At 41.6% G+C, this 15,665-nt stretch overlaps 2 protein-coding genes across 4 annotated transcripts in view; both read left to right on the top strand.

The window, feature by feature from the left end:
* Nucleotides 1-1,607, top strand: part of ctsz (cathepsin Z) — an 8,365-nt gene extending 6,758 nt beyond the window's left edge. The window contains exons 5-6 of the mRNA XM_010781922.1: nt 361-523; nt 1,090-1,607. Of these exons, the coding sequence (XP_010780224.1) occupies nt 361-523; nt 1,090-1,215 (289 nt within the window). The 3' untranslated portion in view covers nt 1,216-1,607. The remainder of the gene's footprint in view (nt 1-360; nt 524-1,089) is intronic.
* Nucleotides 1,608-4,958: 3,351 nt separating this feature from the next.
* Nucleotides 4,959-15,229, top strand: hunk (hormonally up-regulated Neu-associated kinase). 3 transcript variants are annotated; one of them, XM_010781920.1, is made up of 10 exons: nt 4,959-5,575; nt 8,362-8,654; nt 9,332-9,387; nt 9,900-10,035; nt 10,145-10,272; nt 11,825-11,951; nt 12,092-12,260; nt 12,440-12,602; nt 12,712-12,880; nt 13,517-13,647. In XM_010781920.1, the coding sequence occupies exons 1-10, from the start codon at nt 5,339-5,341 to the stop codon at nt 13,548-13,550; spliced, it is 1,512 nt and encodes a 503-aa protein (XP_010780222.1). In that variant the 5' UTR covers nt 4,959-5,338; the 3' UTR covers nt 13,551-13,647. The 3 variants fall into 3 exon arrangements, with proteins under 3 accessions (XP_010780222.1, XP_010780223.1, XP_010780221.1); XM_010781921.1 differs by having other exon boundaries at nt 12,712-12,857; nt 13,517-13,628; XM_010781919.1 differs by lacking the exon at nt 12,712-12,880 and having other exon boundaries at nt 13,517-15,229.
* The last annotated feature ends 436 nt before the right edge of the window (nt 15,230-15,665 follow it).

The following is a 15,665-nucleotide window of genomic DNA, read 5'->3' as shown; positions in this document are numbered from 1 at the left end:
AGTAAAGTGTGGGTGCATAACAGGACAGCGATTTCAACACACGCGGATTAGGAGAAGTTGCGAGCAGCAGAGGAACTGCATGGCTGCAGCTTAAATGCTCCCCTCTTCTTCAGGTGGACCAATCAGCAGGTTGAAGGTAGCCAATCAGCTAACGGGCACCACCTGCTTGCTCACTCACACACACTCACACACAGGAGGGAAACATATCTACACACAAATGACATAACGACCCAGGGTCGTAACATTTGGTAAACATTATGGCGTTGGCCTCATCCTTTTTTTTGTGTGCCTGGTTTCGTTGTGCAGTATTTCAACATCTTTCTGTTTTTATATTTAATCTGCTCTGTTTGTTTCCCCCAGCTGTGGGATAATGGCCACAGACACGTTGGATGCATACACCGGAGGTCTGTACATGGAATATCAGGAGGATCCTTTCATCAACCACATCGTGTCAGTGGCAGGGTGGGGAGTGGAGAACGGTGTGGAATACTGGATTGTACGCAACTCCTGGGGAGAGCCATGGGTAAGTGTTGATCTAATGAAGAACTTCATACAGTGCAATAGGATGTCACTTCAAACCCTGGAAATCTTGTCAATTCAAGAACAAATAAAATAACATGTTTTATTTATTAAGAGATTAACAGGAAGCGCAGTTTATCAGCTACATTGAGACTGTGTGGATGTTGCCTGATCCTGGGCTTCCTTTAGCTAAACTCTGACGGCTGTTTTGTCCATAAAATGTCAAGAAAATACAAATTGGCCTTTTTGTAGTGTAATTTTCCAAACTTGTGTTGATATCTTTAAATTCATTGCTGTTCAACTAACAAAACTAATATTTATTAAAGATATATCATTTGTAAAAACTTGAATGGCCCCAAACTATGTCACCAAACTCTCTCTTTTGTTATTGATTTGACTGAGACCCGCAGTGGCAGACAATTACATATTTTTTGTTAAAGTTACTACCACTAACCAGCACAGCCTCACAATTGACAAGCAAAAACTCTTAAGCATTTTTACTTGAAAAAGTATAATGATGATTGACCAATAATCCAAAATTGTGTCTGTTTCACCCCCCCCTCTCCACAGGGGGAGAAGGGCTGGCTCAGGATCGTGACCAGCGCCTACAAGGGAGGAAGTGGAAGCACCTACAACCTGGCGCTGGAGGAGGACTGCATGTACGGAGACCCAGTGGTCCCCAAGGGATATCTGTAGATGAACCAGCGTCACTTCACACATCTTCCTGTTTCTGGTAGAGGGATGGCTTTTATGTGTAAAAGTTGAAAAGGGAATATGTTCTGATTTTTTTTCACGAGGTCTATTTTCTACACTTGTTATCAGGGGATCAAAGTTCAGTGCCATGGTCTTCCAGCTGGATCTCAGACCTGCTTGAATCAACGTACCACAGATAGTGATTACAAATATACATTTATCAGAAGGGCTGAAACACAGCATTGCTAATTTGTGCTAAATTCATGCTCAGCCTGCTGAAAAGCCATATTAGAGAGGGGAAAGATGCAAGACATTCTTCGGGTTTTTTTTTTAGATAAGATAATGCAAGCTGACTCAGCCAAAGAACATAGCTTATAATTTGTCCTGTACTTCTCCAACAATGAATGTTTTTAGTGTGTGGTGTTTTAAAGTGTGCCTTACATGCACTGGCAGTTAAGATGTTGATATCATTTTCTTTTCACACAATCTAAACATAAAAAAAAGGAAAAGTTTTTTGTTTTTTTTAAACTGCCAATAAACACAACTTTTAAACTGATGTTCCTCTCTTTACCCGATTCAAACATGTCTGTAAAATATGTCCTGTGGTGACTTTATTACACAGTTTACTGCATAGATGTCATTAACTGTCTTTATTTGTCCTCTTAACGTGTGGAGCCATAATCCATACCAAAAGTTTTACTGCTGTGCAACTATTAGTCTTGTCTGTCTTCAGCTCTACTTATGGGTTTCCCAATGTTACGTTAATTATAAGACTGAAGAAAAAAGTAATGAAAGAAAGTACATATTTAAGATTTTATTTTAAAACTACTTGAGGCAACATAAAATATAGAAAAATCAAATATACAGGTGAAAGAAAATGTTTAGCTGCATCTTCAGAGGCTTCTCCTTCGACCGGTCTGTTCTCCATCAGCTCAGTGCCATTTTCCTGGTTGTTGCCCCGATAAAAAAGAAATCGTTCTACTGGAAACACTGAACAGTCAGTCTCTGAGCTTTGTGCTTCAACCTCCAGCAGAGCGTTAGGTGAGAACAGATCGTCTCCCCGTTTGGTCTTTCTGCTCCAGTGTCCTCTCCCCATCAGTTTATCATGATGAAGTTTGATTTGCAATGAGCTGAAAAACAGGGAGTTTACATTATATTCATGAACATATCTTTGCTTATATAGTAATAAGTTAACACATTTAAAAACAGATGTTATTTTCCCAGTCTTTACCGTTTGTCTGAAAACCACCACCTTATTTTTGAGTACGTGCAAAGCTCTTGTTTGTTGACCATGGCGTCCTCACTTCATCAGATTATCCTTGAGTTAAAATGTTAGCAGGTCACTTACATAGCCGTGGGGACATGTTTCAAATGGGGGGTGCTGTGGGGATGACACCAGGGCTGGTTCTGACCAATGTGCTGCCCTATAGGCAAGATTTTAGCTGGCAATGAAAGACCAATACACTACAAAAAGAGAAACATATTGACATGTTGGACAGTTTATATAACAAGGCTTCAAATTTATTTAGTATTGTAACATGTTTTAATTGGAGGGGTGGACTCCACATCCTCTAGGGGGGTCCGGGGGTGCCCCCCCGGGAAGATTTTTTTAACATTTTAATGTCAAATGCTTCAATCTGGTGCACTTTGAGCGCCCAATTACTAGACTGATCTAGAGGGTACAACAGATCGGTTTGCATTTTATTAATCAAATAAGTATGTGAACATTTCCAATAACCTACCATAGCCAATAACAAATAAATGTAACTTATTTTATTTGTGTTGTTCATTCATATCTTATTTTACCAGTTAACATTTATTTATTTATGCATATTTTTAAATCTCTCCAGTTTTAAACGATATTTTTGGTTTACTGTCCTATAGTATACATTGGAATGATTTCAAACCTGTTTTGATTTATCCTAATAATTATAAAGGTGTGCCTTGGAAATATTTGTTTACATAAATTGTGATCAAAACGTTTGAGACTCACTGAGATAGACTCACTGAGATAACGTATCCCCGCGGTATCCCCTCTCTCTATCTCTCTCACTTTGGCTGTGAGTTGCGGGCGCCTGCTAAGCCAACATCCCTCACTTTCATCACTACAGCGCCCATCGTACAGGGCAAATGGAAAATGTAACCGGGTTGAAAAAAGGGTGTTATCTTTACTTAATTATGAATGTTGTTACATCAAGGCTGAAAATTCGTTTTTTTGGTATTATATCTTGTGGAAGTGCAGATCCCCTGTCCTCCACCAGGGGGTGCTGCAGCACCCTCAGCACCCCTACTTCCCACAACCCTGAAACCAAGTCAAAGTTAGAGTATTAGGTCAATTCTCATTTGGTAGTGGTATGATGCAAGTGTGAACCATTAATATGATAGAGTGAAACATTTCCAAATCAACTCTTCTAAAAGTAGCCTACTTTGAATTCAAAAAATGTATTTCCACATCTTGAATCAACTCAGAATACAATTCGTTTTCAAGTCATATTTAAACTATAGAATTAATGAAAATAAAGAATGAAAGCATTCAGCAGGACTGCAGGCTCACTCAAGTCTTAGTATAATTTACTTTATTTCTTGTAGTACAACGTGACTCCAATAGATGGTGGTATACTCATACTTTTGGTTTCATGTCTGGTTGTCTGGTTTGGTGTCTAGAAAGCATGGTCCAGTAGTTAAGTCAAACTGTACACTTGTATTCTTCCCAATCTCTCCATGCAGGATCACAAGGGGTGAACATAATGGAGCACACCTTTTAATATATTATATATATATTAATATGTAATATTCTATATTTAATCTGATGCAGTAACACCAAAAAACCAGAGTCTGATAAAACACCACAGAGTTTGGAAAACTCATGCTTTAAATTAGTATTACAGTATGTAAGGCTGTTCTATTAGATTTAATTGTCAGGTGTCTGGGTTTTTTTTGCACAGCTCCTGTAGGAAAACAAATAACATAGGCTAATTATATTAAGTCAGATAAAAATTATCTGAAGCCTAATACAGAACAAAAAAAAAAAATCTGTTGCCCCTCCCTGCAGGTGTTCTCCTCTGAGTGATAACCACCATGTTAATTAGGCCAGTGAACACCTCAATGAACGAATGGAAAATTATTCTTTGTCTGCCCTGTTGTAGTGGAGCAACACACATGTTAGCAGAACATCAACACTCCAACAGATAAACAATGAAACAGGTCAATAGCAAATATTGGACACCATTATTATATTATAGTTATTATTATATTTGTTTGTATTAATGTTATTATTAATCGTCAATATTTATTGCCACAAGATGACTATGACATTGTGATCCATGTTATTAAGGGGTGCGTAATTCACAGCACATGGTGTGAACATGTGTACCCTTTACGCACAATTCTATCAAAAATAAAACCTGACTATAGATCGACAACTACGACATAGACAGCTATAAATCATGTTTCAGGAAATACAACAACAAAAATCGTAATATTTGTAGTCACAGTGTTGCTGTGTCTCTTTTCCTCCAACAATATCTTTGTTCATCGCTGTGTACAATCTGAGCGCAACATGCGGCGCGGTGGTACCGGGTGGAGTCATCCCCCTTGTTCTCACATGTGCTCCGCCCGCGTGCGCTGATTGGATTGCAATGTACCCCGGCTACCACCACTGTATGAGAGGCTGTGTGTGTTTTTTCTCACCCGTAAGAAACGCCCACCCATATGACCGGTAAAGTCAGTTCAAACTGAAACACGCTGCCTGCACTCAGACTATCCAGGAGATGTATGGAGTAGGGACGATACCTCTGACTGAGCTACATAATTTTTTTAAAACCCTATTAGAATTTAAGTCAGGTTGCGTCATTTAAATATCTTTCCATGAATGAATCTGACATTATTCTGTGTCATTTCAATCCTATACATTTATCAAGACCTGTATTGGAATCTGCTGAGTGCGCTCACTGGATGCTTTGGGCGAACAGGTGGCGCATCTCCGGTTCCCTTAATTTGTTAGTAGGGGCAAGACGCAGACAGACCGGACTTGGCGCACTTTGCCGGACGTTAAGCATTTAATTCCCGCCTCTAAGGTGGGAGAGGGACACGCTGCGTACTTTTAACATTTGATAAGAGAGCTGTGATGCCGGTTGCAGACGGCGCCATGGTAGTAGACAACAGCCACGGGTTATATGAGGGAAAGACCCCAAATAGTGCCGGGAATGAGAACATCCTCCCGGCCTCATGCAGTCCTGCGGCGGAGATCCTGAAGAACTTCTATCACACAAAACGGGTCGGGAACTATCTGATCGGGAGGAAGCTGGGAGAAGGGTCCTTCGCCAAAGTTCGAGAAGGTCTCCATGCCATGACTGGGGAAAAGGTAAGACTGTGGGGTCACTAAGTCTAGATGCAACATGGTTTGGTTAAATGACTTGTAGCTAGTGCATGTTGTCGTTCTTGATTTAACAATATTATAGGCCTATTCTATTTATTTTGATTCTATCACATGCCACACAATTCAAGTTAAATGTTATACTCCTGACTTCTTGAGCTTGGAAAAAAAAACTCTTGTGAATTAATTAACTTTTTTCTTTTGGAAAACTAGTTTGTTCTGACTGTTATAGCCAATTTATTTCTTATATATATATATATATAAGAAATAAATCTATAATAATAATAATCTATATATAGATTATGGGTGGCATGCAGCATGGTGCATTTTGGTGTTTCACATTTCCATCAGTGGACAGTGTCTGCTGTCTATTGACTCATACATGCCTGTCAACCGAGAAAAAACCCTCACCTGTTTACATTGACAGTTTAGCCATACATTTGTGTGCAATGTATTCCTAGACTTCTTGGAGAAAGTGTTGTTTGCAATGGAAGGCTTTGTTAATGAGCTCATGCAGCACCACCAGCTGCTGAACTCACCATATGCCCAGCAGGGTTTGTTTTCTAGCCAAGCTCCTGTAACAATATTTACTTTGTGTGTGTGGGAGAGAAACAGGAAGAGCTGCCTGTGTTGTCCTTACATATGTTGGTACCTAGCTGTGCGGTCTGTTTTTTTTCCTGAACCTTCCTTTGTCTGCTGGTGGTGGTGAGCTCACCACTGTGGGCGCGCGCAAGCCTATGATAGGAACAGAGAGGGAAATTGGCCGACCTATGGGAGAGCAGAGCTGCTACTTGCATATGAAATCATGTCGTTGATAAATGGGCTTCAGCCTCATTAGGATTCTGCCAGCGCGGGGCTTTGATATGGACCACCATTGGCCACTGGTCGCCTTTGTCTCCTCAGGCTGTTTTTGAGGGGCAGCCAGAGCATTTGCATATTGGAAAACAAGTACCCCCTTTTTCCTCAGGTGTCCTTGCATGTAGACCTATGTCTCTTTGTATATGTACAACAAAATATATGCCACTGAATATATTTAGCATATTAGACATTATCTTATCCTGCATGTGGCCCACCTCCTCCTCCCTTCCTGTTTGCTGTGCGGAGAAAGAAAGCGCTCCTCTCCTCTTCCCTCCCTTTGTTGAGGATGATGCAAACACTGGCAATCACACAACCAAGCAGAGCACATGGTCTCTCTCTCTCTTTACACTCTCTCTCTCTCAGTCAGGGTCAGGCTCTTGGAGGGGGGCGAGGGGAAGTGAGTTTATTCAAGCAAACATAGTAAGGGAAAAAGAAAATACAGTAAAGGGCCCTTTTTTTTTTTTAGCATCCCTAGAAAGCCAGTGAGGATGCGGGGATGAGAGAGGGTCTGTGTTTTCAGACAAGGGGGGTTTGAAAGTGAGGAGAGGTGAGGGATGGGGATGTCATGGTCAGGGGGCTTGGGAGGTCACATGCACATGTTTTTGATGTCTGTAACCCACTTTCCCCTCTATACCACCCCACCTCCCCCGTTTCTGTCTGAGGGGCGCCTGATAAACAACTGAATCCCCAGTAGCCCCCCGGCTGGGCACACCCCTCCCCCTCTATATCCCCAACCTCCCCCTCTTCACATATAGAGTAACCTACTGTAAATACAGTGCCCCATCCCCCCCCTCCCTACACACCCCTTCTCTCATCCACGCTGCTTGGCGTAAACATGGGCTATACAGTATATTACTGTATTGTGACAGTTCAACACACACACACACACACACACACACACACACACACACACACACACACACACACACACATGTATATATACGGCCAGGTTTAATGAGCAGTTGTAAAAAGGTTTTCAGAGGTGAATCAATTATCAGAGATGAAAGGACGAAGGTATAAAAGAAAGACAAGCTGAAGGACAGAAGAAAGAGGGGACATACACACAGCCACTTCGGCCCTCACCATTTCATTAATGGATATGGTGATTAGCTTCACCGGTCATGCCTTTCCATGTCTGTAGGCTCTCCTTGAGATGATTTGCAGTGTATGGTAGCTATGCTCTTGAACTCAGTCTAGACAGGATACAAGGAGACACACGGGCAGAGGATGAAATAAAGGAGATGGGTATGTTATTGAATGTAATTAGCCACAAAGGGACGTGTTTGTCATAAACAAGATGTTCTCCGGGTTTTATGAGAAGTCTGAAGGTTTTTCCTCCAATGAGACAACAAGGGCAGAGAAACATAGAGTGAAGTCCTTGGGATGAGTAATTGAGGAAAGAAAACTTAACACATATGCCCATAAATCTTTACTTCACATCCTATTGAATCTGTGCCATTGAGTCAGTGTCCCTCTTTACATTTCTGTGTATTAAGCTACAACTAAACTCCGGGGCAAATGGGGAAATATCATCTGTCCATTTGGCCTTAGCGCCTTCTCAACAGATATAGGGTAACATTTGTTTTTCCCTCGGTTTATGATGGTTCAGTTACCCCTCCAACACACACACACACATACCTCCCCTTCTGCTGCCGCCTCAGGGCCCTATAGCGCCTGGGTTGCCCCACATTGGGAGCAGCTGTGAGGGAGAGGTCAGTGTCGAGTAATATAGTCCGCAGTGGAGACTGAGAAGCTTGTCACCTGTTACACTGCAACTCTCTTTGAAACCTCTTCCGAAAGCACAGCAGTGAACAAGTGCTTCATTCTCCACGGGTATTATTCACAATATCATGTGGCGCAAAACAGTGCGTTCCTCATCTAATAGCTTTTTCTTCTCCTGTCGCATTTTTCTCCAGGTGGCGGTGAAGGTGATTGACAAACGGAAGGCCAAGAAGGACTCGTATGTGACCAAGAACCTGCGGAGGGAGGGCCACATCCAGCAGATGATCCGTCACCCCAACATCACGCAGCTGCTGGACATCCTGGAGACGGAGAACAGCTACTACCTGGTGATGGAGCTGTGTCCCGGCGGGAACCTCATGAACCTCATCTATGATAAGAAGCGCCTGGATGAGAGGGAGACTCAGAAATACATCCGTCAGTTGGTGCTGGCCGTTGAGCACCTGCACAGGGCGGGTGTTGTGCACAGGTAAATAAACACTTACAAATAATGAGCCATACACACGTTGCTTTTAAAGATAGAGCAGAATATAAATGTCTTTAGATATATTGTCAGTGCCGTCCAAAGGGCTTTGTGCTATTTGTGGGTTGAAGCTGAATTTAATTATCCTCTTTCTCAAAGTGTATGTTAAGTCCGTATTGTGCACTACTGTTAATCCACGAATAACCATATTTGCCATGCTTTGAGAGGTTTTAAAGAAAGCGGCTAAGCATTTCTTAAAAACTAAATACGATTTAAAAAAGAGCTGAATTTCCATGCAGTGTGCAGGGATCATTCCAGTGCCTTTCTCCTACAAAATATGGTTACATCTTTTGATGAAATGTTTGATTATATTTAGGGCGGAAAAAAACCATAAACTGCATCAGAATGAAACTCCAGATATACAATACACAAAGCTCTTCCCAGGAAAATTTTATTATTTGTCTGGGACTCTGGGAACTAAATTTCTATCATGGTGAGAAGACCCATGTAGATAACTGTATAACAGGATTTATAAGGAGGGATCTGAAGGCACACAATAGACCCCGAAAATCACCCAGCGTGACCCTCATTGAAACGGGGGGTGTTGACCTCCCCTACTGCTTGTGTATTGTGTGATGATGTGTGGCTTAGATAAGTGTTAACACTGAATCTTTGTTTTACAGGGATCTGAAGATAGAAAACCTCCTGTTGGATGAGCAGGACAATATAAAGCTCATAGGTAATTCAAACACTAACATTTACAGAAACAAACTCACCTCAAAACTCTCTTTCTATTAAGAATACATTCAATAAATTCCTTTTTAAACACACACACACACACTTCCCATAGCAAAGAACACGAACAATATTAAAACAGCTAATGCTAAAAGAAGGCCTTTGATTTCAGTTACTTTGCAAAATTAAAATATTTAAAGAGCCAAGAGCAAGGACAACATAAAGCTCATAGGTAACTCAAACAGTAACATTTACAGAAACAAACTCACCTCAAAACTGTCATTACAAAGAAATGCAAGTTATTTTCTGTATTTTCTTGCCTGACATCCCACGTGTTAAAGAGCCAAGAGCAATTACACATCCTGTTAAATGCTTTACGAGCTCTCACCATAGTGCTAATCTGCTTCCATTTGTGTGTGTAACGCTTCGAAAGGGGCGACATGTTTAACAAGTGGCCTGAAAAGAGGGAAATAAAAGCCAGAAATAACATTCACCCCCACCTCTTCTGTCCTTCAGATTTTGGCCTCAGTAACTGCGCAGGCATCCTGGGATACTCAGACCCCTTCAGCACGCAGTGTGGAAGTCCCGCCTACGCCGCCCCCGAGCTGCTCTCCAGGAAGAAGTACGGGCCCAAAGTGGATGTTTGGTCCATGTGAGTGTCTACTTCTTTCTTATAGAACGTATGTCGGTAAATATCAGTGTATTTAAATACATCTATTCCACATGCATTCCGAGCTGAAGTGTGTTTTTTGATCTCCCAGTGGTGTGAACATGTACGCCATGCTGACTGGGAATCTGCCGTTCACCGTGGAGCCCTTCAGTCTCCGAGCCCTGCACCAGAAGATGGTGGACAAGGAGATGAACCCTCTACCTCCCTCACTTTGCACAGGTAAAAACTCAACACATTCATGCACAACTGTTTAATAAATTCTCAACAGAAAAGCTGTTCCTAAAGTCAAGAAAAAATGTATCAATCAACAAACACATACTCTATAAATCACTTCATGGCACTGCAATCGCCCCCAGGGTAAAACTGACACGAGTGTGCTGACAAATATATTAGACCTTAAACCAAGAACATCTCAGGTGAGGTTTGACATGAGGGGGAAAGAATGTTGTCGGTCCGGTGTCAGGGAAGAAGGAAAATAGTTCATGATGACATTTTTTGATAATAAGATGCTGGAATGAAATGGAGGTAATCTTTCGTTGTGAGTCTGTGGTTTGGATTTCCAAAATGCCTTAATGAAATCCCTCTGACATAACATTTTGTTTTGGTCACTCAAGTCAAAAAACAAATTAGAAAACTAAAGAAGTAGAGAGAGAACTGTGCAATCAGATACGTCTTAAATCAACAAAGGTCAATCTTCTTCTAAGTTAGACTCCTTGATTAGGACTCTATATTACATTTGTTTGAAATCCTCTTAAGAGAAATGCAGCCGTACTTAGAAGTAAGCAAACCGTTGAGTGGGTTAGAGGAAATAAAAAACCTCGATGAGTGAAGGGGTGCAAATGCGCATGTAAATCAAACTGGAACTGATTCCCCAATGACAAGCCTTTCTAAAGAATGAACCTGTCAACTACGGCAGAATCCTTCCAGTCAATAATTGAACGCAATGGAAAATCTGAATGGTATTTCTGTATTGTTGAAATTCAAGAACATTGGTGGTAAGTAAAGAAAACATCAGGTGAACCGTAATTGCGTTAGATAATAATTAGAAACAGGTTTCAACTAACCGGTTCCTGTTCAGTAACTGGCGCTGCATGAAAAGGATACATCGATAATGTTATTTGTCCCAGATGTAATTGGCAGAGTTCTAGTGATACCGCAATTGGGTAAGTTCATAATTCGAAAAAGGTTTTACCCAACCGGTTCCTGTCAAGTCGCTGGCAATGCATGAACAGTATAAATGTATAATTACGTGTACTATTATTGTTATTTGCCTCAGGGTGACCTGTCAGAATTCCTGAGATTGCACGGCACAATTCCTCCTAATCTTCCATTGAAGCCATGATATATTTGTAGAATTAGAATATATTTAATCAGCCATATTGAAACGAATTATTCCTACTGAGCTTTAACTAATATTCTGTAAAGCGAGGAAATAAAGGAAACATTTTCGCAAGGTGTGTTAAAGCATCGCTGGAAATAGTGGCACTCACCACAATTTCTGCTTGCGTCACGAGTCTCACTCTAATACCAATAACAGATGACTTAACCAGGTTATGTAACTTATTGTTAAGAACCCAATGACGAGGATGTGTCATCTTATCCGTCTTATATTATGAGAGCGGATAAGGAGGATGAATACCAAGTTTATGCGTCACATTGCTGAAGAGAAATATGTCATGCAAAAATAAGTTTCAGTATTGACAAAACTTTCTTCTTTGTACAACAAGTTGAAGAAGCTTATGAATATTTATTCTCCCTCTTTCTGCCTTAGCTGCCATCTGTCTTCTGAAGAAGCTTCTTGAACCAGATCCAAACAAGCGTCCCAACATCCATCAAGTGATGGCAGATTCCTGGCTACAGCTGGCCAACAAGAACACAGGCACACCGTACCTCAACAGGTAGGCTCACGCACACTTCGAATTTGTATTTTTGCTTATGTCATCTGTTTAAGCATAGAGAAACCTTTTTGCCTTTTATTTTATTTATTTATTTTAAAGCATCACAAGGCATTAACTTTCTCTCTCTCTTCTGTATCCAGGATCCACATTGAAGAGATAAACCACACAGTGTTGCTACATATGACGGAGAAGATGAACTACAAACACAGTGAGGTTCTGAGTGCCGTCCTCACCAACCGCGCCTGCCACACTCTGGCTGTCTACTTCCTCCTCAACAAGAAAATGAAGAGACTATCTAAAAAATACAGGGTGAGGAGATCCTTGCTAACATCTGTCGAAAGTCTTTCTAATAACAGGGTGTAAAGGAAACATTGTTCAATATATTTTTTTAAAACATAATAAAACTGGAATATCATAATGACCAACACGTGCCAAGTTAGTAAAAGAACAGGTTATTCATAATTTGTGGTTTTGCCCTTTCTGTTTAGGAGATGCAGTTCCAAGAAAAGAAGAAAGGAGAAAAGCAGAAAAACGAATACTTCCAGACCCAGTGGAGGAAGCACGTCGACAAGCTCACCATCCCCCCCAAGCAGACGCCCGTTTACCTGGCTGTCGCAAAGGGGCAAAGCAAGGAGAAAAAACACCGAACAGGTGAGGGGTGAAATAAAGATAATAAGATACAGTATATGTGTTCCAAAAGTTCACCTTTATTTATACAGGGTACGTTGACTGAGCATGCATGTTCTTCACATTTACGTAGTTACCAGTTCGTCTGTCCGATCCTCAATCCATCCATCCATCAACTCCTTCCTCCGTCCATCCATTCCTTCATCCATCCATCCATCCATCCTTCCATCCTTCCAACCACCCACCCATAAGAAGAAACATCCTGGTTGCCATTCAATCGTAGGCCAAACACAAAACTTTTTGTAATTGAATTTAACTGATATCCGCCAGTTTAAATTACTAAACAGAATAGAACAGAAGTAAAGATATTCTAAGGAATTACTCTGAATTTAATCTAGCAACACAGCAGCATAGTCAAATACATATTTCGTAAAAGACTGGGCCTGTGATTTTCAACAAATAATGATAGGTGGTCCTTAACACTACTTGGAGAAGTTATAATGAAAACGGGGGCAAAGCTCGAGCCTAAGCTCATTTTCCCATAAGAGGTACTGCCATGCCATTTTATAATATGTTTCTTAATGCTCTTAATGTCTTTGATTTTTGTAAAGCACTTGGAATTGCCTTGTGTTGAAAGGTGCTGTATGAATAAACTTGCCTTGCCTTAGGGTAAAGAAAAAGTCATAGGCTGTTCCAGATACAGCATGTCATGTCAGGTCGATCTTCACACGGATTAAATCTGTACTGAATGTTCTTATAGCTTTTACACCTGCTTGTTACATACTCACAGATCACGTAGAATGTAGACATGTAGGGACTCGGCTGAAAGTACACGCAGTTCTCATATCCTTACTCACTTGTACATGCAGTGAAATAAAAATGCAAATATGTGAGTGACAATATTCCAAAACTTAAATTGCTTCTCATTTCCTCCTCAGGTATATTGCGTGCCTTAACTGGTGGCCATCGTAATTCACCTCTGGCCCCACCCGGAACAGTCGCCTCTTCCTCCATGGAATATCTCGAGATCCAACCTCTCTTTTCCAACACACCTAAGCAACGGAGGCGCTTGGCCACCCTCCCACAAGTCAATACGAGCCCCGAACACAACATCCCTGCCCCGCCGGCACCGTCACCGATCGGCATGCATTCCTTTGGCTCGCTCTCCAAAGCTGAGCAAATTGAAGACACCCCCAGCTCGCCCTGGTACAAGCTGACCAACGGGACCCTCTCCCCGCCCCGCCACGTCTCTGCCTTCCAGCCCGACTCCTCCTACTTGAAGAAGGCCACGATCCCGAGTCCTCCCGTCCTAATTGTCAACCCACAGCCCAAGAAAAGCATCTCGTCAGATTGGGGCGCGTCTTCCGACACCAGCGGCAGCCCGCCCAGCACCATAGGGAGCCCCCCAGGGAGCTCGGCATTCAGCCCTCCGAAGTCCGCCTTCAGTGCCCTCAACCCCACCTCAGCATTCAGCCCTCCGTCCAACAACAGCAGCAGCAGCGATCCAGACAGCCCGACGCACCGTAGCAAGTTCCCCTCCATGGGAATCGGACAGATCCTAAAGAAGAAAGTTCAACTGCAGCCGTTCTCCTTCCGGCCAGAACAAGTGGTTGAGGAAGTGGTGTCCCCCCCTCCTTACCCCATGCAGACTCTCCTCTGTGCTTCAGGTGCACTTAAGACCCTTTGCTGAGGGGAACATGGCAAGAATACAAAAAAAGTAAAGACAGACTGAACTCAAGGCCCCTCTCAACATTTGATAAGTTGAAGAGGTCTTCCAGAGTGGCCTTTTGAACTGTGAACTGTCCCTTTATTGCAACTGAGCCACTTTTCAAGACAGACTTGAAAAAAAAAAAAGAAGGATAAAAAGGAAGTTTGAGTGACAGTAACAAATTGTTTATCTCTAGTCTCCACTATCATAATGTAATAAGAAGTGATGACGCTGAGAATATGAGACTGAAAACGGATCTTTAAGCAATGAATTAACCTCACTGTGGCCTAGATAGAGTGGACATGGGACGTGAACACACACACGCACACACACGCAAAACACTGTATTATAAACTGAGTTGAGAGGTACTCTCTTATGTAATATTGCTGTAACTGGTTACTAATTGAGCCGTAGACTGATTCTCACCAGCTAACAGACCCCAACTCTTACCCTTACCTTGATTACATGTTTAAATGTTTTGTCTGTGAAAACACTCTCTAAAAACCCGTTGACCTCCAGCCAGCTGCCACTGTATCCTCAAAGCTGACTGGACGATGAAGCTCACTGCACTATTCCTTGAAACCAAAACCTGTAGTAACAATACATGTTTGTACCATCTCTTACCTCACTGCATTATTCATACTTTAATGTAAAACAGCAGTCAATTGTGACTTGCTTGTGTGGATTTTGCCACAGTGTTGCAGTGTCCGAGCGTTAGTGCCATTAGTATCCACACACCGAGACAGAAATAGACACAGAGAGAAGACTCGTCCTCTCATCTTTTATAGTAGTCTCATAAACTATCACTCAACACTGATAATAACTCACAGCTATAACCTTTTATATACTAGTGTTACATCATCTCTACGACCCACAGAGAAACTGTCAAAGTCTTCGTTATGACTTTCACAGCCCGTTCATAGTAAGCTTTGAGAACAAAAAATAAAGATAAAAAAATAAAGAATCAAAAGCCTTATGAAACTTGTGAACCTCGCCAAAGGCTGAGGTAATGAACGTGGGAGAATCGTGTAACATCCATGAAAAGAATTCACTTCCTTTTGTCTTAATGATGTAGTTTGTGCAATAGTCTTAAGTGTTAACTGCAATGATGAGTGTTTGCCAAGAGCTCCCTGAGAGTAACCTGAAAGTTGTGCTTGTAAATAACAGTACGACTCGTGTGTTCCTGTCACGTATTCAGTTTGGTACAAAGGGGTTTAAAAAAAAATAATTGTAGAACCGACATATTTGCACCTTTGCTCCATAAAAAAGTTTGACAAAAAGGCTTCCACTGGCACATGAGGCTTCTCACTGTTAAGATCATATTGAATCTCTTCCTGTCTAAATGAAAAAAATTGCATGCAAAGTTTCACAAGTCCAAC

The sequence above is a fragment of the Notothenia coriiceps genome, unplaced genomic scaffold (assembly GCF_000735185.1).
Source record: "Notothenia coriiceps isolate Sejong01 unplaced genomic scaffold, NC01 NC01_scaffold00023806, whole genome shotgun sequence".
In the NCBI taxonomy this organism is placed as follows: Eukaryota; Metazoa; Chordata; class Actinopteri; order Perciformes; family Nototheniidae; genus Notothenia; species Notothenia coriiceps.
The sequence above is the reverse complement of the archived record's forward strand: the minus strand, read 5'-3'. Positions and strand labels throughout refer to the sequence as shown.

What these genes read in the sequence shown, in the direction of transcription:
- hunk (XM_010781919.1), top strand. Translation starts at nt 5,339, where the DNA reads ATGCCGGTTGCAGACGGCGCCATGGTAGTAGACAACAGCCACGGGTTA. An exon ending in GGCACACCGTACCTCAACAG is followed by an intron (nt 11,952 to 12,091) that starts GTAGGCTCACGC and finishes TTCTGTATCCAG; the next exon opens with GATCCACATTGAAGAGATAA. An exon ending in GACTATCTAAAAAATACAGG is followed by an intron (nt 12,261 to 12,439) that starts GTGAGGAGATCC and finishes CTTTCTGTTTAG; the next exon opens with GAGATGCAGTTCCAAGAAAA.